The 22,567-nt window shown below is 39.1% G+C and overlaps 1 protein-coding gene across 1 annotated transcript in view; it reads left to right on the top strand.

The window, feature by feature from the left end:
* Positions 1-7: 7 nt before the first annotated feature.
* The window catches only part of LEMD3 (LEM domain containing 3), a gene marked incomplete at its 5' end in the record, with an annotated part of 43,376 nt that continues 20,816 nt past the window's right edge, over positions 8-22,567 (top strand). The window contains 3 exons of the mRNA XM_010083038.1: positions 8-575; positions 18,767-18,804; positions 21,190-21,256. Coding sequence (XP_010081340.1) covers positions 8-575; positions 18,767-18,804; positions 21,190-21,256 — 673 coding nt within the window. The remainder of the gene's footprint in view (positions 576-18,766; positions 18,805-21,189; positions 21,257-22,567) is intronic.

Raw genomic sequence — 22,567 nt, 5'->3', positions numbered from 1 at the left:
GGCTGCTGCGGAGAGTCTAGACAGGGGCAGAAATCAGGAGGAGGAGGAGGAGGCGGCGGGGGCAGGAGGATGTGAAAATCTGGACTCTAGTCCTCCCAGCCCTAGATACCGTATTGGCGTATCTAAGAAATCCCCTACAGTATTGCTGCTGCCACCGCCGCTCACGGACGTGGACAGTGGTAAAATCACTGACCCTCCAGGCACCATTAGGAAAACGACCAATAATCATGTTCTCAGCGGTGCTGCTGGTAGCTATAATGTTGAATCCAGGATCTATTCAGCTACTAATAGCCTTCCCCCGGGTGGAACCATGTACTCCCTTAGACTCAACCACTCCAATCATACGGGTTCAAATCATACCTACCTGAAAAACACCTACAAGAAGGATCTCTCAGAGCCCGAGGAGGAGCTTCTCCAACAGTTCAAAAGAGAGGAGGTATCCACCACTGGAGGCTTCAGTGCACATTACCTGTCCATGTTCCTCTTAACTGCTGCATGCTTGTTCTTTCTGATACTGGGATTCACATACCTGAGAATGAGAGGTTCTGGAGTAGCTGAGGATGTGGGAGTCAACAGTAAGTATTAGGTTGAAGGGTAAGAGCAGTTTCTTTCTGCAACTAGATACACAACTGTTAATTCACCTTTGCATTCCCAGACATCACCTACTGAGCAGTTCTGGGTTCTGCCTTGGTATAATCTTTCTGTGTAGGATGGAGCACAGAGAAAATTGTCTTTCCTTAAGTGTATACCTTGTAAGCTGGTATGGGAAGCTTGCAGGACATTTGAGGATAAACTCAAATCGTGGCATTCCCTGCTGTAATTTGTTGATACCTTGTTTTCTTCACAAAGCAATTTTGTGTGTTTTGTTCAATGTAGCAAATATATGGCTAATAGAGAATTGACAAGGCAGGCTTTATGCTCATCTCACAGAAGTAATCACGCACATTTAGGTACCTGGGATTCCTGCAGGGCTAAGATTTGACTGTAGTTTGGTAATAAAGCAAGGCTTTTTTTCATTTATGCATACTGAGGCTTGAAAAGGATGCTGGTTTAAGATTATATTACACACTATGACAAACTGTGCAGTAAATGCTGTACCTGTTATGTATTGTTTTCTAATAAGTACTTTTTTCTAAATTTAGTTTAGAGGATGATTATACATGAAATACTGTTGTGCTTTAGTTTCAGCTTCTTTAATATGTGAAAGTAACTTCTTGTAATGGATTTAGAAACTTACCATTTTCTCTTCACAAAGCATGCAAAAATGGAAATGTACCACTTAAGGGGGGTGATTCACACTAGTTCAGTTCTTGGCTGCTCTGAATGGACAGTGGAGGCCCTGACATCAGAGAGAAAAATCGTGCCATTGCTGTCTTAATCTCTCATCGGGAGCAATGAAGAATTATGCAAAAAGCTGATTTTGGCACGTGAGAGCATTAGAAGGTCCTTGGGGACTTGCATTTTTCTTGAAACGATTGAGGAAGGCATGTGTAGGGTGTATGCATATGCATGTATTTCTTTGTATAGATAGAAGATTTATATACTCATGTGTGGGCATGTATACAGTGCCTTGTAAGGAGTGATCCCACTGTTGGGTTGGGATCTGCTAGATGTTACAGAGCAGAAATAGCAGTGTGGCCTGTGGTTTGTTTTTTTTTTTTTTCTTTTCCTCCTTTTTTAAGTGTCATTCGTTACATTATGGTAGTGGAATAGTTCTTAAATCTGTTTTGTGTTCTTTGGGGCGAGGGGAGGATAAAGGATTTAGTGTTTACGAAGGACAGTAAGCAGCAAGGACTTAAGCATTTGCAGTGGTTTCATTGCTGTCCATGTGGCTTTTAACTACTGTTCGGTCTTGGGTTTTGGGAAGGTGGTGAATGTAGGCAGGTGGCCTAAAATTAGATGCAATATGGTGTGACTGTTGGGACTACTCGTACTCATATTCTGTGGTTAACTTCTGGCCATAAAGGCTAGAGACATACATGAAATTTCTTATGTACTGGTAAGCTGTGTAATTCTACTAATGTGTATTGCATTATTTTTTTTCTAGTCTTGAAATCTGATGATTTTTTAATAGGGGAGGCCTGTCAGCCCACTGAGGTAAACTTTTCTGACTGTCAGATTCAGTGGTTGAATTAAAACTTGCCTGCCACGGTGACTGGTAAAGCTGAATGTCTTAGCTATGCAGATAGCAATAATACTGTGAAAATAAATCCACTCTGAACTTTTTGTCTTAGAAGAAAGCTTAGTTTTGAATGTCTGAACTTTCCTATAGAGCGTGTGGGATTACAGCTTTGGGTATATTGATCTTAAAAAGTTAATCCAGCTGGAACCAATGTACAGGGAAAATTTGTTCTCTTCTACACTTTCACTTAGATTAGACTGCCCAGTGAAAAGTCTGGTAGCCCAGTGTTGATAGGTCAGTTGAGCCAGTTCTTGGCCAGTTCCTGTTCATTCTCTTTTCAGTGGAACTCCTGAAAGTGGATTTCCTGAAGAATTGTTCCGACAGTGGTACTTGCATTTCATCTGTCCTCCTTTGCAGCCCCAGCCTTTGCAAGGTAACAAATGGGAACAGGGGCATAGGACCCATTGGAAGAAGTGAGCAGCAGGTTTTCCTTTGATAAGAGGGGCAGGCTGCTTCTTTTAAGTAATGTGGGAATGAGTGGGGAATTACCTTCCCCATGTGCTCAGCATGTGCTCACTAAATTCTTACTTCTCAAATGGGCATATGCAATGAAAATATGGTAGGTCTGTAGAACAGGCAAGAACAGACAAGACAGGCCAGTAAGACTGATTGCTACTGGGAAGGGAAAGAAACCTGTCATCTATTAGATGCTTCCCTAAACTTAAATATAATCTGAGTGGGTCCTTTGGCTCTTATGCTTGTGTGGGTGTATTGTCTGTTTTCTTCATAGAAGCAAAACTTATTCATCCATCTTTATTAAAAAATAATAGTATATCTCAAGAAACAGCCTTTCAGTTAGGTAATTGGATACCGAGTTTTTTCTGTCTTTTAAATGGCTATAGGTAAATTTCTGTTGTCAGAGAGTGATTTGGTTGTGAAAAACTTGGTTATTTTCAACTTCAAACTATTATCATAAAAGGCTTTAGGGTTTAGTGGAGTTGCAATATACCCATCTCCATAATTATAGTTACTGTAAGAAAACAGAAAAGGCAGTTTATTGTATTTTTGGGTGGCTTCTTGTTTTAACTTTGCAGGGAATGATGCACAGTGAGCTTAATGTACGTTGGCTTAATTGTTCTAAAATGAAATTCAGTCAAAATAAAGTGATATGTGTGTGACATTGAAAAATATGTATCACCAAGTACACCCAGTATCAGCATTTACAGTATTTGTCAGGCTGTAATCTGAGAACAGGGTAGGTGCGTGTAATGGAGGAGGCTTAAAGCTAGGTGTTGGGGTTGAATTTAGGCCAGGCAAAATAACATAAATGAGAAGTGGTAAGCAGAAAACTTCAGGAGATGATTGTTACTTATATCATGCAGAATGTTCAGAGCTCTACAATATCTATGTCGTGCTGTAGTTTTTCCACACGTGCGGCATAAAATGTTCAAAGACAAATCAGAATTGAGCTAGTTCTTCTGTATCTAACCTACATATGGTCACTTGAGGTAAACTTTTCATGCATTTAGCTGTCTCAAATGCAGATTAATAGCTATGAGGCTTTTCCTAAAGCATCTTAAACCATTGAAAATAAACTACTCGTTAAGCTTACATAAAAGACCAACTGATCTATAAGCACATACTGTGCTTACTCTCTCTGACAGTGTTTTAGTGAAAAGAGAGATCAGTTTGGGCTCTGTGCTGGTAACCTCATTCCTGTGGCTCTTAGCATAAAGCATGTTTTTCTTGCACCTGCTTTCAAAATACCATGGAACTTTATCAACTTCTTGCCAAGGCAGCGTACTATTTTGTCAGGAAAATGGTATAATTCTCTTTTGTGTACTTCCTAGAGTTTTTCAAACCCTGAAGAGTTGGATATCTCTTCGAGCTGCTTTGGTTTTGTTCTGTGTTACTCTGAGCATCTCAAGAGACTACTCCTAGGAGTTCTAAAGTTATTTTTAATGGAAAGTTGATAATGATATCAGATCAGTAGATGTTGCTTTCAGGTCTGGCTTACTTTCTGAAGGCTGAGGGCACTAGTACACATGCTGTTTAAAGTTGTAATCTGAAATAGGTTGTGTTTAAGTTACTCTCACTGTTTCTGCTCCAGTATTTTGCTTGGGGAGTGGTTGATATAGGAAAAAACAAACAAAAAAAACCAACAAAAAACTCTTGAAACTTTAAGGTAGGTCTTGCTTAATATCTTGTGTTCTTATTAGGAGAGGCTTTTGAAAGTGACATCTCTTGCTAATAATTTTGATCTTTCTATGGTACTTGTTACAAAAACAACTGCTAGGAGGGTAATCCTTACTATATATCCTACAACTTGTGTTTTTGAAATGTTAATTCAGAGATGTTGAGCAGTTGTGTATATTGCCAGTGGAAGGTTATGCAAGTCAGAGCTCTAAGAACTTAATACTATTCCATTCATGTTCCTTTGTTCTCGACTTATAAATATCTCGGGTGTTAAACCTTCTATGGAATTTTATGCAGGGAATTTAATTGTTAAGAAGTTAGACTTGCTATATAAAAGACAAGAAGATGACTGTTATGCTCACAGGCCTGCAAATTACTATTGAAGTGCTGTGATATTTCACAGATAACTGTTACAAATCTACTTGCCTCCTAATATCACCTTCTCAGAAGAGTATATCTTGACAGTCTTGGCTTCAATGGAAGAAAATGAATTTTGTATAAGAAATATTTATAGAAGAGAAGATAGTAAAAGGAGGAAGCAAAATTAAAAGATTTGGAGAGTTCCTGTGGTTTGTGGCTGTTAATGTTGCTTGTGCTTTGCAAGTGATACTCTTGACTTGTATTTGACACTCTTTAACAATTTCTATTGACATATTAGCATATAGGTCTTTCACTTTTTGTATATTGATTAAAATAAACTCTAGTTAGCAAGTATTTCTCTTCTAGGTGATACAGAAGAAAATCCTGATGTACATCTTAAAGGCTAATCTCTCTTGTAGCTGATCTCGCTTCTGTGGTTTGGTTAGTTTTGGATTAAGATCAGTAGATCAAAAACCGTAGGCTGCCTTTGTAAGGTAAAGCCAGGCAAAATAGTTGAATTTCCTTAGGATTCTTGACTTTTTAAAACTCATTTCTGGTATAACATACGGAAGAACAAACTCTTGGCCAAACTTGTTACTCATTTTTAAGACTTGTACCCAAGAAAGTCCAAATAATTGTTACATAGTGCAGAGTAGTTAATCTTAGCTGACAATTTCAAATCCTTCCTAAAGGATAATAAACAGTCTATTTACCTTTGCAGCAGATCTGTAGTATAAAGTATAAATATGGAAATTGCTCATCAGTATTTGAAACAAAAATGGTGCAACTTTGGAATGTCTTTTTTTTAATGGATATAGCTATGTTTGCTTTGTTTGGAATAATTAGAACTTACGTGGCATTCATATGTTAAATTTGCTGCTGTTTGCAGATGTGTGCAAAACTTTCCTTATGCCGTGACTTTAGATATTCTTACAGTGACATTTTTTCAACATCACTGTTGAAGGCTATGCTTTTTTTTGAAGTAGGTAATGAGAAATTGGAACTAAAATTACTTGCCTGGGAAGCAGGGATGCAGAAGAGCTCTGTCAGGATCTGTTTTTGCCAGGTATCAAAAACTAAGTGAAAGTTGGACTCCATTCCATAGTGCATGGTAGTTTTCTCAGAAGAAAACTTGGTTTCTGATGTGAGGAAAACTAAGGGTGTTCTAGGATCTGAAAGCGAATCTGGTTGCAACTTTTCCATGTTTATAAAGCCTTGCAGACTAGAAAGGAGTGGGAAAGTAAAAAACCAACTTGTATTTCTTCTGTTAAGAGCCTCTGCCAACTCTAATAGTGTTCTTCAAGTGCAATGCAGATTTATCTCTGCTTAGGGCAGGTGCATACAGTGATAACGGATGCAATGGAAATATTTTAAGGAAGAGCCCACAATACCCAAGGACTTAAATTTTGTAAGGAGCCACACTTTGCACTCCTTCATAATCTTTAAGTATCCCAGTACAAGAGGAGAATCAAGCCTACAGTCTTTCTGTTCTTGGGGACCAGGTGTGTTTCTAAAAAATCACGTACGTTTAACTCTTGTTGACATCTGTGTTTCATCTGGGAGTAACAAGGTCACAAAACTTTGTCTTGATTGCTTACCCAGATAAGCTGGCAGGACTGCTAGAGTTGTACTGAGTTGGTCCCTGTCACACTTCTAGACTTGTGCTTCAGAAATTGTATGAACATGTGAACAGGCCAGAGCTGCTGTTTGAGAGTTGCTTGCTCACTTAACAAAAAAGCTTAGGCAAGTAAATTGAGTACGTAAGTTTTGTTGATGAAAGTGCTCTTCCAATGCTGTGGAGAAGCACAGAGTCCATTGTAGTCATGAGGTGTATATTCCTGACACCTTTAAAGTTCTCATGGTTATTTGTGTTCTTTGGTAGAATTAGTTGTTCATTGTGATTTGTGGTAGTTTGAGGGGAGTAAGTTGACTGGTTAAGGGACTGTGAAATTAAGGTATATGAAGAAGAAGTTACTTTTGGGGCACTTGCATGTTTGCTAAGAACTTCAATAGTAGTATCTTTGTCCTTACTCTTCCTTTCTTGGCTCCTACTATTGCTGCTGGTAGGTCTAGAGTTGTGGGAGAAGGTGGCAATGCCTTTGCTTTGATTGTAATAAAAGAGGACATTAAAGTAACCTTGATGACTTCTGTTCACTGAGGAATTTTGCTTTTGAGACACTTGGAAAAGGGGCGGTGTTACTGATGGAAAGAAGCATACTGACAGATGTAGAGATAGATCTAATAGCTGCTGCACAACTTAAAGCTGATCTCACATAGGTTCCTTATATGTAGAAGGTTTGCTTCAGTTTGTAACATCTGATGTTGAGTCCTGTTGTAAATATATAAAGAAATCCCATCAACTTCTTGAATGAAACTGATGACATCAAGGCTTTGCAGTTGATGTCAGTGTGTGGTCCCTAGAAAATGGGGAATAGTAAAACAAATTCAATGGTTTGACTCCATACGCGTATGACTTCTTTGTACAGCTGACTGGTCAGGTAAGACATTGCTTTGATGTTGTCTTAATATTTCTACAATTTTTCAGTCCAGGCAAATCAAGGCTTTAGGTTCACACACTTCTAGTCTGAGTTATTGCCAGCATTCTCTCCTAGAAACTTCAGGGATTCTGTAGAAGTCTGTCCATTCAGTAAGCTTCTCAGCCCAGCTGGAGGAGTTGAAGACAAACTTAGATGATGGAGATGAAGATTGAATCGAGTATATTTAGATGACTTGAGCATACCATGGCATGAATAAGAAATCTGTCTTCAGTAAGAGGTACCATTTGTAATTAGGAAGAATAGTACAACCCCAAACTGCTGTACTTTGGTTTTGGTGTGTCCTTTTCTCTAGTATCATTATCATTGTCACGTTTTGCCTGCTACTGTGCTGTACTTCCCGCAATGCTATTTAGTGCTCTGTTCTGCTACGTGTTTACGGTGTAACTGTGGACAGTGAGAAGGTAAGGATCAAGTGAGTGTGCATGTGTGCTAAACGTGAATCGGGCAAATGTGGTGTGCCCGTTGGGCCTAATTTGTTGGAGGAGATGCGGTGTTATGTCTCATGTTTTGCAGAGGTGAATTATTCTTTTTGCAGAGGAAAGGATCACATTTTCTGCTTGCTGGGGGTTGTATTGTAAGACAGGTATTTTTGGATAAAGCTGCCTTTTTAGACCCTTTAAGTTCCTTTAGCTGCTTTAAATGAATTCTGAGTGACAGACTGGATTGATATAGAGGGCTGTTTAATGTGGGGAAGAGAAGAGGTAGGGGCTTAAAAAGAGAGGCCTAACATTGAATTAAGTGCCATTAAAAATTACCAAGTACTCTGCAAGATTCATTGGATTTTAGTGATGCTGTGCTAGATAAGTAGGAAATAGGTCTGTTCATAAATGAAGGATTGTAGACCAGTTCCTAGGCCAGTTTTTCTCTTAGAGAAGACCATTTACTTAATTAAAAATTGGAAGATGGCTTGTTAGAAAATAATTGTTTTGTATGTTGTATGTATTGTATACATACTAAGGCTTCCTTCATACTGCCTGTATCACTTCAGTATTAATACAGGGTTTATATACAAGTCACATCCCCTTAACCTTTTATTTGTTGAAGAAGTACAAGAAACTTTTTAATTTGGACTCATGGCATCTTGGGTAAATGCAGCATCAGACTGTCCTTGCTAGGCAGTTGACTGAACAAAACTCTATTGTGAGAGGATTGCTGGGATGAGTTGGATAAATGTAGCGTTATTTCAGACTAGATTTTAAGGCCACATGTAGATCTTATTTTTAGTTTTCTCCACAAAAAAGTGTTTCTTTGAAGGTCAGTTAAATCTCTGGATTGTTTATTGGAGAAGCCCCAGACTGTCCATTGACTTGATAACTGCTTATGTCAGCTTGTGGATATTTTCAATAGGCTGCATATCAAAGCCTCTCACCTTAACTACCTCAATACTCATCATCTCACTATGTAGTTATACAATAAAACATTCCGTAGTACACTCAGTCAGTAATACTTATCCCAGTGTCTGCTCAGTATCATCAAGCTGCACAACAGCAGTCCCTCATGTCCAGTATTCCCATATCTCGCAGCACAACTTAAACTTTTTTCTGAAAGTGTAGGTATTGTTTGTCATAGAGAACTGAAGTCTAGCTAGAACTAATTGAAACCTGTCAATAGATACTGAGCAATGGAACATTTACTGTGAATAAGGGATTTCAAGTATCAAAAGGTAGATGTGTGATATTTTTGACTTGGTGGGTTTTTTTTTTTGTTAGTATTGCCTGAAACAGCTCTTGGTTGTGGTGTGTGGTAGTTTTGTGGGTTTTTTTTTTTTTTTTAATTCCCAGGATATTTTCTGGGAAATGGTAAAACATTCATCATGAAATTTTCTCTTCGCTTCTGACATTTGACCTATATCTAAAAGTTAAGTGAGCTGTTTGTTCTTTTTCAGATGTCATGCTTCAGACAATAAAAGAGAGTATTCGTTAATTCTGTTGAGTGTCAGACTGGGTGGTGCATGTGTGACAAATCCCTGAGAGGCCTCTTTAAGGCCCTGGAAATCCACAGCCAAACCAAATTACTGGGGAAGGGCTGGTCTGGCAGTCTTGTGCTGTTTCTTCTTCTTGCAAGTTCCTTGGAAATAGTTTGCTGTTACTTTGTAAATAAGAGAAAATGATTTATTAAATTCCTTGGTGGGGTCTTGAAAAGGAGAGTATGATGTCATGTTCATCCTAGTCTGTTTCTGTATTGGCTTGCACCTGATGTATGATCCAAGGAAGCTTCTGGAGGTGAGAGGCATAGTGTATTTAAAGGAAAAAGCTGGAAAGGCACTGGCTACCTTTTTTTTTTTTTTTTTTTTTCTCCTTTGTCAGAGGAACTTTATGCTGTCCTGAGAATACTTTGCCTAGCTAAGAAAATGAAGTTAGACTTGCAGATTTCCTTCTGGAGAAGGAGCTAGTCTCACTACTTATTTTTGGGTTTTGTTTCTCTTATCTGTAAGCATGTGAAGTACTGCTTATGCAAAAGCAGCTTTGGATGGAGGTGTTCCTGAATCATTGCAGGAAATGGGGAATCTGAGCTGTATCTAAAGAATATATTCATGTTTGAGTTCTTTGTATTTTGTATATAATAGCAAACACGTGTTAATTATGATATAAACTCAGGAAAAAAAAAATTGAGTGGTGAGAACATTTGAAAGAGCCATACTGTAGAGTGTCATTTGAGCTAGTAGTTTTTCATTTCTCATTGAAAACCAGAAATACTAGCCTTTTTAAGTACTCCTGAGAGCTCATTAATTCCAAATGGGCAGGTGTTTATGTACAGCCTGACTTGGTGTTCCTAGGTATATTATGGCCAGCATCTGTTAAGTTTGACTTGCATTGAAGGTGGTACCCCTTGCAGAAACACTATAGATGTTTTTTTTAGCTCATTTACATTGTGCAGTAGTGTGTCCTCTGCTTTGGAATTGGACAATGCAGTGGCTAATGCATTTTTTTATTTATAACTTTAAATACTGTTTTTCTCTTGATCTTCAGCTAAAGGTGCTACTTATGAACTAAAACCGAAAATGTGCAGATGAGTACAAGTGCACATAAGGTAGGGGGGAAAAAAAAAGCAACGGGACAGTAAATCCAGACTTGTTTTATCCTGCTGTGTAGAGCGTGTGGTATTAAAAGCAATTCCTTTGGAGGGACAGCAAACTGTGGAGGGAAATCCCCTCAAAGTAGAAGCCCTGGGAAGGAGCTGTCCTGGTGATTTGAGAACCAAAGGCCGAATAGCCTCTGCCTATCCCTTCTATACAGGAGTGAATTAACATGTGATGTTCTTTGCCATTCAGGAGATGGGAATGTACTGAGCTGCTTACACAAACCTTGGCATCAGGCTACTAGCTATATGGCCACCTATGCTTCCTTATGTGTGAGATAAATGGTTTGAGGAGGGTGAGTTAAGATGTTGTTTTGTAAACTTTATTTTGTAGTTTAAGCACCTAGCTTTGTATTGCTATTTAGTGACTTACTACAGAGTTCTCATGTATCTACAAATAGCCAATGGCGGGGTAAGGTTTTATTGTCTCTGGTGTTTGAGATCTTAGTAAGAGTTCCTTGTTCTTCCTTTCCATACTCTTTTTTTGCTGTTTCTGTATGGCAGATGAGTTTCTTGTCAAGATAGGTTCTTTCTCCTTTCTAGATCCACTGGACTCAGGAGAAGCGGACACAGTGCTACTAAAAGATTAATCAGCTTAATCCACAAGCTGATGATATAACCCTTTATTAGGTGTAACCTGCTTAATTAATAAACAATTATGATAACAATATTTGAAGTCTTGGTTCAAACAGAGTCTTCAGCTCAGTGTTAGAGCCAATGGCAAGGCTTGTATATAAGAGCAATGGTGATGTATGGCTGTGTGCTAGTCCAGTTGTTCCCTTCACATAATTTTTATTTGAACCAGCCAGTTTATACTATCAAACAAATGCAGCCGGTCTGGTAGACAGCCTGTAAGGTTAGCCAACTCTTTAGAGTCTTAGTCCAGCTGAGTAAAAATGGTTCTTACTGAATATTGTCTGCTTTTATTGATTTCCAGTAAAAGTGGTGTTCCACCTTGAATTACTGCTGAGCTCATCCTGGTTTTGAGCTCAGCAAACTTCTACTGTATGTGGTGGGCAGCTTTCCTTCCTCTATTTAGCTCATATGCATACTTGTGGTAAAATGGCAGCTGCTGCTGCTTTGAAAGGTAATCTTTGTCATGACAGGAGACCTGCAAGCAGCTACCTCTGTATATTCTCCATAAAGTAGGCTCTTTTTTCTTTCTAGACCACTCATTTTCCAATCACTGTTCAGCAGTTCTGCTGGCCTTAGTGCAGCAAGCAATGATAGACCAATGTGTGCTGAATGGTTAAAAGGACAGAGGCACAGCAGAACCCATTTTAAATATGAAAAATCCCTATGTGATCTTTATCTTTGGTAATATCTTTGCTCTCACGATTGAGGATCTCTCAAGAGTTCTCCTGTCAGTGCTCTGCATTGAATGCTACCTTTGGATGCTGTAATAATAGAATCAGAATGGTTTGGGTTGGAAGGGACCTTAAAAGTCATCTAGTTCCAGCCCTGCTGCCATGGGCAGGGACACCTCCCATTAGATCAGGTTGCTCAAAGCCTCATCCAAGCTGGCCTTGAACACCTCCAGGGATGGGGCATCCATGACTTCTCTGGGCAGCTTGTTCCAGTGTCTCATCACCCTCACAGTAAAAAATTTATTCCTAATGTCTAATCTAAGTCTTCCCTCTTTCAGCTTAAAACTGTTACCTCTCATCCTGTCACTACACTTCCTGATAAAGAGTGCCTCCCCATCTCTCCTTTAGGCCCCCTTTAAGTACTGGTAGGCTGCTCTAAGGTCTCCCTGGAGCCGCGTTTTCTCCAGGCTCAACAACCCCAACTCTCTCAGCCTGTCCTCATAGGGGAGGTGCTCCAGCCCTCTGATAGTTTTTGTGGCCCTCCTCTGGACATGCTCCAACAGGTCCATGTCTTTCTTATGTCAGGGGCACATGAGAGCAGAATAGAGGGGGAAAATCACCTCCCTTGACCTGCTGGTCGTGCTTCTTTTGATGCAGCCCAGGATACAGTTGGTTTTCTGGGCTGCAAGTGCACATTGCCAGGTCATGTTGAACTTTTCATGAACCAGCACCCTCGCATCCTTTTCCTTAGGGCTGCTGTCAATCCATTTTCTGCACAGTCCGTATTTGTGCTTGGGATTGCCCCAACCCACGTGCAGGATCTTGCACTTGGCCTTGCTGAACTTCATGAGGTTTGCACAGGTCCACCTCTCAAGCCTGTCCAGGTCCCTCTGGATGGCATCCCTTCCCTCCAGTGTGTTGACCACACTGCACAGCTTGGTGTCATCAGCAAACTTGATGAGGGTGCACTTGATCCCACTGTCCATGTCTGTGATAAAGATATTAAACAACACCAGTCTCAGTACCAACCCCTGCAGAATGCCACTTGTCACTGGTCTCCACTTGGACATTGAGCCATTGACCACAACAATTTGAGTGCACCCATCCAGCCATATCCTTATCCACTGAGTGGTCCTCTTGTCAAATCCATGTCTCTCCAGTTTAGAGACAAGGATGTCATGTGGGACAGTGTCAAGTGCTTTGTAGAAGTTCAGGTAGATCATGTTAGTTGCTCTTCCAGAACATAACTGAATATCTTATTTTGTTACCATGTTAGTGTTATGGTTCTAGTTTATGTCCTAAGCAAAGGCATTTTATTTGTGCATGTCGTCTTTCTAGGCATGACTGCCTGTGAAACTAAGTTGGTCTTTGGAACTTGTCCCATTAAAACTCTCTACAAGCTGACTTATGTGTTCTCAAATGTCTGCAATTGGGCTGCAGCCTGAAGTCTGTTAAGGAATACTTTGAAAAAGAGGAGAAATCCTACTTTGTGCTCCCTCTTTGTCTCATTGAAGAAAACTCCTGTAAATACTGTGTCTGTCTGCAATTGTTACCGATGTGTAAGAAGGAAAATAGGTGGTGGTGAGTGGTTTTTTTGCTTTAAAGATTAAAACCTCTGTATTCTAGTGAAAATCAACCTAGTGACTGCACTTCTGTTTTTAAAATTGAGCGTCTCTGTGAGATGCTTGGTGTGTGCATTTGTGTTGACAGCTTTGGAATGCTTTGGAGCTGTGCTGTGACCCTTAGCTTTGTATTGGTGACTTCTTGTTATTTGAGACTGTCCAGTTCTGCCATTCTGAGGAAATCTAGTAGTCTGTAATTCATCATTTGCAGCTTGTCCCAACAGTAAAACGTGTAAATTGGTTAATTCTAAGGGTCATTAGTAGTCTTTTCAATTAACCAGAACTATTTCTATTCTGTTTTTATTTCTTTCACAGGCTTTTTGGTAATCTTACTGTCTTGTTCTTGATTAACTAGCATTTAAATAAAATCACTTATCAAAAATGGAATTTAAATAGCATACCCTTTCCTGTTCTGAAGTCAGGTTTCATGAGAGGATGATGTCCCTTAGTGTGCTTACCTTTTGTTTCCTTCGATGTCTTACCAAAGAATCCTATTATGATTACACCTTGCCAGGAATAAAGCTCTTCTCCCAATGTATCAAACTTTCAAGAAGAATGTTTAGCTATTCTAGTTTTGGGGGAGTTGGTGTGGTTCACTCTGTAAAGATTTTGGGGTTTTTTCTTCCATCAAAATGCTCTTGCTTTTTTGTCCGGCAGCTGTGTTGTGGTTTATAAAGCCACACAGCTGTTTTTGTTAAACACCTGGTGGGCTGAGGCAGGGACAGGGAGGGTTTCACTCACCACTTAGGGTCATGGGCAAGAAACCAACACAACTTGTGAAGAACAAAAAATCCAATTAAATGTATTAACTATTTACAACAAGAAGCAAGATACTGAGAGAGAGAAACCACATCTTAAAAAGGCATTTCTTCCCCACCCCTCCCTTCTTCCCAAAGCCCAAAGGCTTTGTTCTGTACCTTCTCCCCCCTGCCAGTGGCGCAGGGGGCCAGGGAATGGGGGGTGCAGTCAGTCCGCCGCTCCTTCCTCCTCAGAGGAGGGCTCCTTGCAGTCTTTCCCGGCTGCAACGTGGGGTCCTTCCCTCCTCACGGGACAGTCCTTCTCAAACTGTTCCAATGTGAGTCCTTCCCACACGGGGCCACAACTGCCCAGCTCCAGCATGGGTTTCTCCATAATTCCTGTGTGGGGTCCTCCACAGCTGCATCTTCTCATGGGCTGCACCAAGGGACAAACCGTGCATCACCATGAATCTTCACCATGCTGCAGGGGAAATTCTGAGGGGAAAACCTCTCTCCTTCTTGTCTCCCTTTTCTGACCGGAGTGTCGTGTGGTCCTTCCTCTCAAAATCTCGCTTCTCTCTCGGCTGGTCTTCATCGGCTCTGAGGAACCTGACTCTCAGGTGAGCCATGGCAGAAGCTTGGGCTACGGCAGGTCGGTTCACAGAAGCCGAGCAGGCAGCTGGGCAGCCAGGCTGGTCCACCCGAGCCGGGCCATGCCCAGGGCCGCGCCAACCGCATCGTTCCGTGCCACCTCTTCAATATGTTATTCTCAGAGGCGCTGATTGGCTCAGCCCTGGCCTGGGGTGGGTCTAGCCTGAAGCTGGGGAAGCTTCCGGTTGTTTCTCACAGGGGCTAGATCCGTGGTACTCCTTCTTCCACTCCCCCTTCCAGTTACTAAACCCTTGGATCTGGGGGGGGGGGGGGGGTGAGCCCTTAGCAGTCACTTACAAGAGCCACCACTGTAGCCCCAGTTACTTACAGGGGCTGCAGTTGCAGCCCCTCCCTGGCTACCAGCAGAGCTGGAGTCCACGGAAACTTTTAGCAGCTACTTACAGGAGCCATTACTGTGGCCCCTCCCTTCTACCAGACAAAACCCCGCACGCAAAACCAAAACCGTAATGAGCTAGTATTCACATGTGGCCAAGTAAAACTGCCATGCTTCTCCCAGTTTTGCTGCTGTCTGTGGAGTTCTGGTGGATAATGAGATGGCCATGTCCAGGGAGTTTGTTGCATCCCTCCTTTTTGAGGGCAGTGGATGTGGTTGTCAGTTGTTTGGCTAACCTGGAGAGGAGACCCCTGGGACAACAATGGGGATATTCCCGTTTTGGAAAACTCTCTATAGCTTTTAGCTTTGTAGTCTAAGTAGATGAGAACTTGTTCTTTGAAGCTTATAAAAATGTGAGCTTGATAGACTACTTTCAAGGCTGGTAACTTGCTGCGTGGTAGAGGTCTTGAACTGTTTTTGAGGAGGACCCTTGGAAGTATATCTTCACATAAGAAACTCTTCTATTAGTGATTAGCTATTAAATTAATGCTTAGTTTTGTAGAACAAGAACTTATTATTCTTAAAACTATAATTTCCATATTTTAACTGTCAAGAAGCGTTTTAAACCAATAATGTTTATGTAATGTATTGAAATACCTTAGACATGTTGGAGTAGATGAAAACTTTCCATCTGTGGCTGGATCAAGTGGGAGGATTTGGTAAGAGCTTAGATCCTGGACAAAAGAAAGAAGGGTGGATTCAGAACAGAGGAATTACAGCCGTAGTTAAGGAGTGGCCTTATTAACTCAAGTTAGTAAAGGTTATGTGGTAAATAGATGCAGATTGATTAACAGTTGTTAATTGTATATGCAGCTGATAAATTGCTGTGGTTACATTTATCATACTTGCTTCTTAAGCCATCAGGCATCCTAAACTATATTAACGTCTTACATAAAATGTGTATCTCATTTATTGGTTAACTTGCCATAAAATCACTAACTTCAGAGGGATTTAATGGAAATCCTGTAGTGTGCGTTAAAATAACTAATTACAAGGATGGATTAAATTTTGTGATAGACAGTTTTGTAGGAGAGTCCTTTTTTGTATTTGTGAAGGAGAGACAAACATTGACATCTCATCTGGATTGCTTCACAAATTCAGTGTTTTAATTTATCCAAATATGAAGGTGCTCATACATGAGATTGACTTTACACTGGGGTTGCGATGCTGGGAAAGTCTACCACCACCATTGCCTTAACTTAGTGGCTGTACTGTCCTACTGTATGTAGAATTGCAGGTGACAGTTTTCAGTTTGCATCTTTGCAGGCATGGAAGTATTGCATTTGTGTTTGTTCCATGGCTTTCATCAGTTCTAAAATATGTTTGTCAGGTATACTGAAATCTACTCACTGTTGTCTCTCGTGCCTCGTCGCCCCCTCCAATCTAAAACCATATAATCAGGATTTCATGTATGCTCAATAAGATTGACCTTGGGAAGAGACCATAATTACATAATTATCCTGTCTGGATAACTAGCGTGCAAACTGGGAGGCTGGCAGTCATCTAGAGCTTTGGCTGTGTTTCTCTGATCCTATTTTAGGCTATTTAGATTAAAAGTTTAGTGTACTGGGAGAGTTCTGCATTAATGAATGAAATAGAAGCTTTGGTAAAGTTGGTAGCTAGATAATCTAATAGGCAATGTTTGAGAATTTGCACCTATAGAATGAAATAATGAAGTGATGTATGGCTTGGTTTGCAAGAGTCTTGAGCATCTTCTTCTTCTATCATTTTTAATCTGATATCTGAACCAGGTATTCATATGTCTGTGAAAACCAGTCCCTGTGTTTGAGTGGTTTTGTGTGTGTGTGTTTTTTTTTTTCCCATTTGCTGTGACAGAGGAAGCTGAAGTGCTTATTGCTGTTGAGTAGGTAGCACACTTAATTTTCTTCTGAGCTCAGGCACATGGAAAAACCATTGTTTGCAAAGTTTTAGAGAGTCAAGCTTTCTTCTTCACTCAAAGCATTTTCATTGCCCCACTGTTTTATACATAATTTGTTGGTTCTAACTGTAGAAATGTGTTCCTTACCATTGCTACATGCGGGAGCAATGAAATGGTAATAATTCCCGGTTCAAACTTGTATTTCAAAAATAAGGTGAAGCTGATCAGCATCTGGCTGCTGCCAGCAGTGCTGCCGAAGTTTGTGTGGGTAATAAGAATTACGTTGTTTTACAAATAATTGATTTTTTAAAATCTATTTTTTTTTCGGTTACTTATCCAGATGCTATTACACTTGGTACAGGTTAGGGCACCCCTGGTTTATAAGTAGGTCCTTAGTTTCTTTTGTATCCTCCATCTCTCGGAAATGAGAAATCTTGCCATGAATGTGATCTAGTGTGTCCACCTGTATTTCTTTTATTTTTCCCATTTATAACTAAATTGACTGCTCAGCTTAATAATCATGGTTATGATTTAGGAGTCAAGATACTGTCCATCATCTGACTGTTGGGAGGCAACTTGTGATGTTTGTGAATAACTTCATGCATGGGAGTGCCTTATAAGAAGTCAAGTTGGTTAGTACTATTGGAGGCTGTTGCTGAGTTACCTTCAGATGCAAGCAGAAATGCTGTGTAAACAGCTGCAGTATCGGGAGTTGGGGGGTGGGTGTATTTACACCATGCAAATGGAATTACATGTTTTGGACGATATTTAGGATGGTACTTGTCTTTTCCTGTGTCTTGGTGTAGAAAGTTGAACCGCAGGATTTCAAAATGCACAAAATTCTTCCCAGACAGATTTCTTCCAGATTCTGTATGCAGATACATCAGATGTAGAAGTAATGGAATGTACACTTTCTGGTTTGGAAGAACTCTACTTTTGGTAGAACTGTGTATGGAACAGTGTGCCCTTTCAAGTGGTACCTGTTTTTGATGTGCTTTCAACATAAATGTGATGACACACAACCTAGACCTTCAATTTTGCGTCAGGTTTCTCAGGATATTTGTTTTTCTTTTGTGCTTGGTGAACTATGGTCTGTAGAAGCCTCCTTTTCTTTTTGAATAGCACGTAGAACTGCTAATTTCTGTATAAGCTCAAACTGTGGGTGAAATGAGTTTAGTTTAGAAAGGCAAGACAATATGCTTTAATGGTGATTACTTCCTGCTTTGGTAACTTTTTAGTTATCAGCTGATTAGTCTTATCTGGAAGCATAGCACAAACTACTTGTCTGATTTCAGGTTCTCTTCCTTGAAGAGTATGTTTTTGTAGCCAAGAGTAATGTAACAGATAAACTTATGCTTTCAGGAGCAGTGGAAACTGATTTATTTAGAAAGGAAGGAATGGTCTTTCAGTTACACTACACTTTTCACCTGAGCTCTTAGTGTGTCATCTCACACTCCTGTCAAAACAGAAAATGCTGATGAGTTGTACGACTTCGTCATATGGATTATCGCTTAGTGAAAAAAAGTATTAAACTAGACACTAAAACCTTCAAAATATCATTTCAATGTAGTTGGGTCACTAAAAGAATAGTTTGGCAAATGACAAGCATGGTTTTGTTTGCATGGAAATAGCTGTGAAATTTGCAGATACACAAGAATCTGGTTTAACCTAAATGTTACTATAGCACAGCATTAAATGTGCAGTTAAGTCAAAGGTTAATAGCTGTCTGAATTATATTTGTCATATTATGGACTTGTTCGTTTTTATCTAAGGACTACAGTTTTGTCATAAAGTTACAGTGTTGGTATACCTTTTTGGTGTTTTCAGACTCCAGAATAAATTATTTTTTTTCTCTTTGACAGTCAAGAATCCCTTCAGTGAAGAACTACCAAAAATAAAAGTAAGTAAAACCACTTAATATTGAGATTTTGTCTGTCAAATGATTACATAAAAATAATATAGATCTGTTCAGAAGGATGCAGTTGCAGAATGTTTTGCATGAGATGAACACACCTCTTGACACTTCAGTGTTTTAATTTTTTGTTTTTTGTCTCAGGCAATATAACTAGGATGGTAAGATTTGTCTGTGGCATGCTGGTTGCTTTGTATACTAAGAAAATGTTACATAATTTGTGTTGTAGAGCTATGAGGAAGAATTGTGGTGTTGGAAGTTTTTGAGGCTAAATTTATCAGTTTGTGTCTTACTGTTACCATTTGGCTTTTCAGACTTGAAAGGGCAGCTGGTAAGAGAAGTTGACTTGAAACTCCAGGATCTTATTTAGTGCCATAGAAGAGCAAGGGTTAGCCTGCTTCAGAAAATAGGTTTTAAAGTTTGTCATTTTCGCTTCAATTCTATCCTATGACTTGTTCCTATATTCACTTTTTCAACTGGAATATCAGGATAAACATTTTTGAGATGTCATCATTGAAGGTACCTGTATTATTCGTAGTTCTGCAGCATGTGTTCTGGTGGTTCTCTCTTCTGGCCTTCAGTCTTTGTGCCTGAACTGTCAACATAGTGATCTGCTTTTGCTAGACATATATAAGCAAGTATTGGAAGATTATTATGTGGGTTTTTTTGTTAGTGGTGTGTTTGTTTTTTTGTCTAGGATTGAGGTCTCCGAAAGTGAATAATTGTATATTTTAAGTAGGTAACTTTTGGCTAGTTACTTGGAAAGAAAAAGTTTCTGAATCTTTTGAGCAAATTGAATTTTACAGGGTAAATTTTGAGTATTCTTTCAAGAATTACTTTAGCATAGAGAGAATGCATCTTGTGCACTGGACTTCACAGATTGAGAACCTGTTTTGTATATTACTTACTTCTGTATTTCTTTTGTTATTCCATGGTAATTCTACTCCATGCTTGATTGCTAGCTATGAACGTTGTACTGTTCAGTTCCTTCCTTTATATGGTCCGACCATTAATTTAAGAAGAAAAAGAGCCTGGTCACAAAAGTGCTTCACGGTCTCTGTCTCATTGTAGCTATTAATGAAGTCATGGGTGTACCTACTGGCAAATAAATGGAACTTGGAGTACTGCTGGTGGTGTGTGCCTGTAGTAGAGGACTGATTTTTCCTCTTTTGCACTGTCCAGTATTTCTCAACCAGGAAATGAGTTAATAAGCTCAGTTAGTTTCCCAGGGAGGACCAACTATATCAGTTTAATGTCAATGATGGTTTTGTAGGACCAGGATAGGGAGAGGTGATGCTGGTAACTGTTGATAACGTCTATGGGAATTACTTTGTCAAATGTTTAATCCATAGAAGAAGTATTCTGGTTCTTTGGTAGCAGTTTTCTTATGGAAAAAAATTGGAGGACTCACATTTTAAAATGAGGTCAGACAGTGCTGGTGCATCAGGGAATTAAACTTTATTTTTTTTTCAATGTGAGTGTAATCAGCGGATGCACAAACTTGAACAATACTTCTTTGCATATTTTCTGAATAAAGGCTCTAATCTTACCCCAGCCATTTGACTCTGCCCCAGGAGTCAGAGCCAAATTAAAAAAAGAACAAAACTTTGAGAATGGCCTTTAGTACTCAGTATATGTAACTGCAGGTTCCTCATGTTCGCATTTTGAATAATTAATTCTAGTATAAAATGTTTCTGGGAATATTTCAATGAAATTACTCAATATCTTGATAAAAATGTTTAACTCGCCTGTCAGTAACAATAATGTGACATTTCATATCATACTTGTTTTGGGAATTAGGCCTATTTATACTAGTGACATATGCAGGAACTATCAACAAGATTGTATTGTCCACAGCTTTCTGGGTTTTGTTTTTGGTTTTTAACTAAGTTACTGTAGTTTGAAGGTAGACGGCAAAAATCTTACTTTGCTATGCATTTTATGCATGAATGTGACCAGATGGTACTTAAGTGTAGCTTGTATGAAGTGTCACTGCACATCTATTAAGAATAAATCTGGTTTAGTTTTACATAGTAGATATCAAAAAAAAACCCCACCAAACTTCTTTTGGGTCACTGCACTGTTCTGTCAGTAGTATTAAAATAACCTTTTGAGCTGTCAGTTGTAGCTGGCAGATTCATCAGAGCCCAGGCTGCAATCTAGTTTAGTTTCAATCAAGATGTGAAAAATCAATATTGTGAATACTTTGATTCAAAATCTGTTGCTTCCGTTGTTGCTGATGAGCGAAACATTACAGCTTTCCACCTGTATTTGTAAGCCCTTTTTTTTTTTCCTCATTTTTTTGGTTTAAATGGAAGAAAATACATCTCTACTAATGTTTGTTTTAACATTAATGTGTTTTTCTAATTCTAGGAAGATGAAATAAATCTCATGATGAACAGCTTATATGCACTTCATGATAAATTGGCACAAGTAGCAGGTAATGCTTTAAAAATATTGTGACTAAGAGTGTTATGGCAACAGCTACAAAGAATTCTCTGCCCAGATAGTGATCTGCAATAACTGGTATATGCTGGGGACCTGATAGCCATTTAGAGTTCTGTTTTGGGAAACTAGAAATTCTAGTTCACTTAAACTGGTTTTTACACCAGTGTAATGCCTTTTGCTGCAATGTTTTTTAGTTAGCGGGATAGGCTGTTGAATATTGTGGTCCTCTGTGGTTTTTGATCTCATGGTTTATTAATCGGATTTCATTAAAAGGTTTAAATATGTTATACATGGAGAAGAATATATATTTCTTTTAAAGGTGGTTATTTCACTCCAATGGAAAAATGTCTGAAAACCAAAATATTTAGCAACAATCAGAAAATGCTTCCTAATACAATGAACAGTATTGGTTGAACGTGATTGCCTTGTTAAACAAAATAGTCCAACTTAACCATACTAATTGTGTAGTAATGAAAGCGCTATATATAGTAATGTGCCAGAGATGGTGTTTAAGATTAGTATTAATTATTGAATATTCAAGGTAAAAAATACTGTGGTTTTGCCTAGAGTCACAATTAACACAGCTTTAAACTGCATATATATTTACACATCACAGTCAGGAAATGGTGAGGTTAAGACTCTGTTTGTAACTGGTGAGTGTGAGTTACAGCAGAATCTATTTAATGACTGTTAAGCCATTTATTTACGATCCTTGCTTATTTAATACATAATGCGTTTAGGAGGCAGTGGTTCAGTTTTTGGTTTTTAAGCCTTAGTGTTCTTTGTGCCAACTATTTGTTTTGCAACAGCAAGTTTCACCAAGAAGGCTTTTCCACTATTATCAGGTGCTACAGATATCTCTCAAACATTAAAAAAATGTGGAAACAACTCTGTCAGATACAAGGTTGATAATTTAATACGTCAGGGCTATATAGGATATCTGTGGGAAATTTGAGCAGCTCTGTAATACCTTTAAATTGCAAGAGTAATCTTCCTTCAGAAGCTTTTTTTTTCCAGTGCACTTATAATACCTGCAGTGAATAAAATAGCTGTTTTGATAAAACCCATGTATTTCTTCTTGTTTGTTATTCTTTAACCCAAAAAATAGTGAAATAATGACGTTTAACCTGAGTGCATGCAAAATAATAGTTGCTTTGACCTTCATTTTGTTGCTTTCTGACTGTGAATATCTTGAAATGTTGATGTTTCACAGGTCAATTACATCTTGAAACATTTTTGTCTGTTTCAAACTGTTTCACCCTCAATAAATTATAGTAGACAATTCTGTTCTATAAATCATCAG

This window comes from Pterocles gutturalis, unplaced genomic scaffold (genome assembly GCF_000699245.1).
Source record: "Pterocles gutturalis isolate BGI_N339 unplaced genomic scaffold, ASM69924v1 scaffold15810, whole genome shotgun sequence".
Lineage (NCBI taxonomy): Eukaryota > Metazoa > Chordata > Aves > Pterocliformes > Pteroclidae > Pterocles > Pterocles gutturalis.
This window is presented reverse-complemented; position numbering and strand designations above follow the sequence as displayed.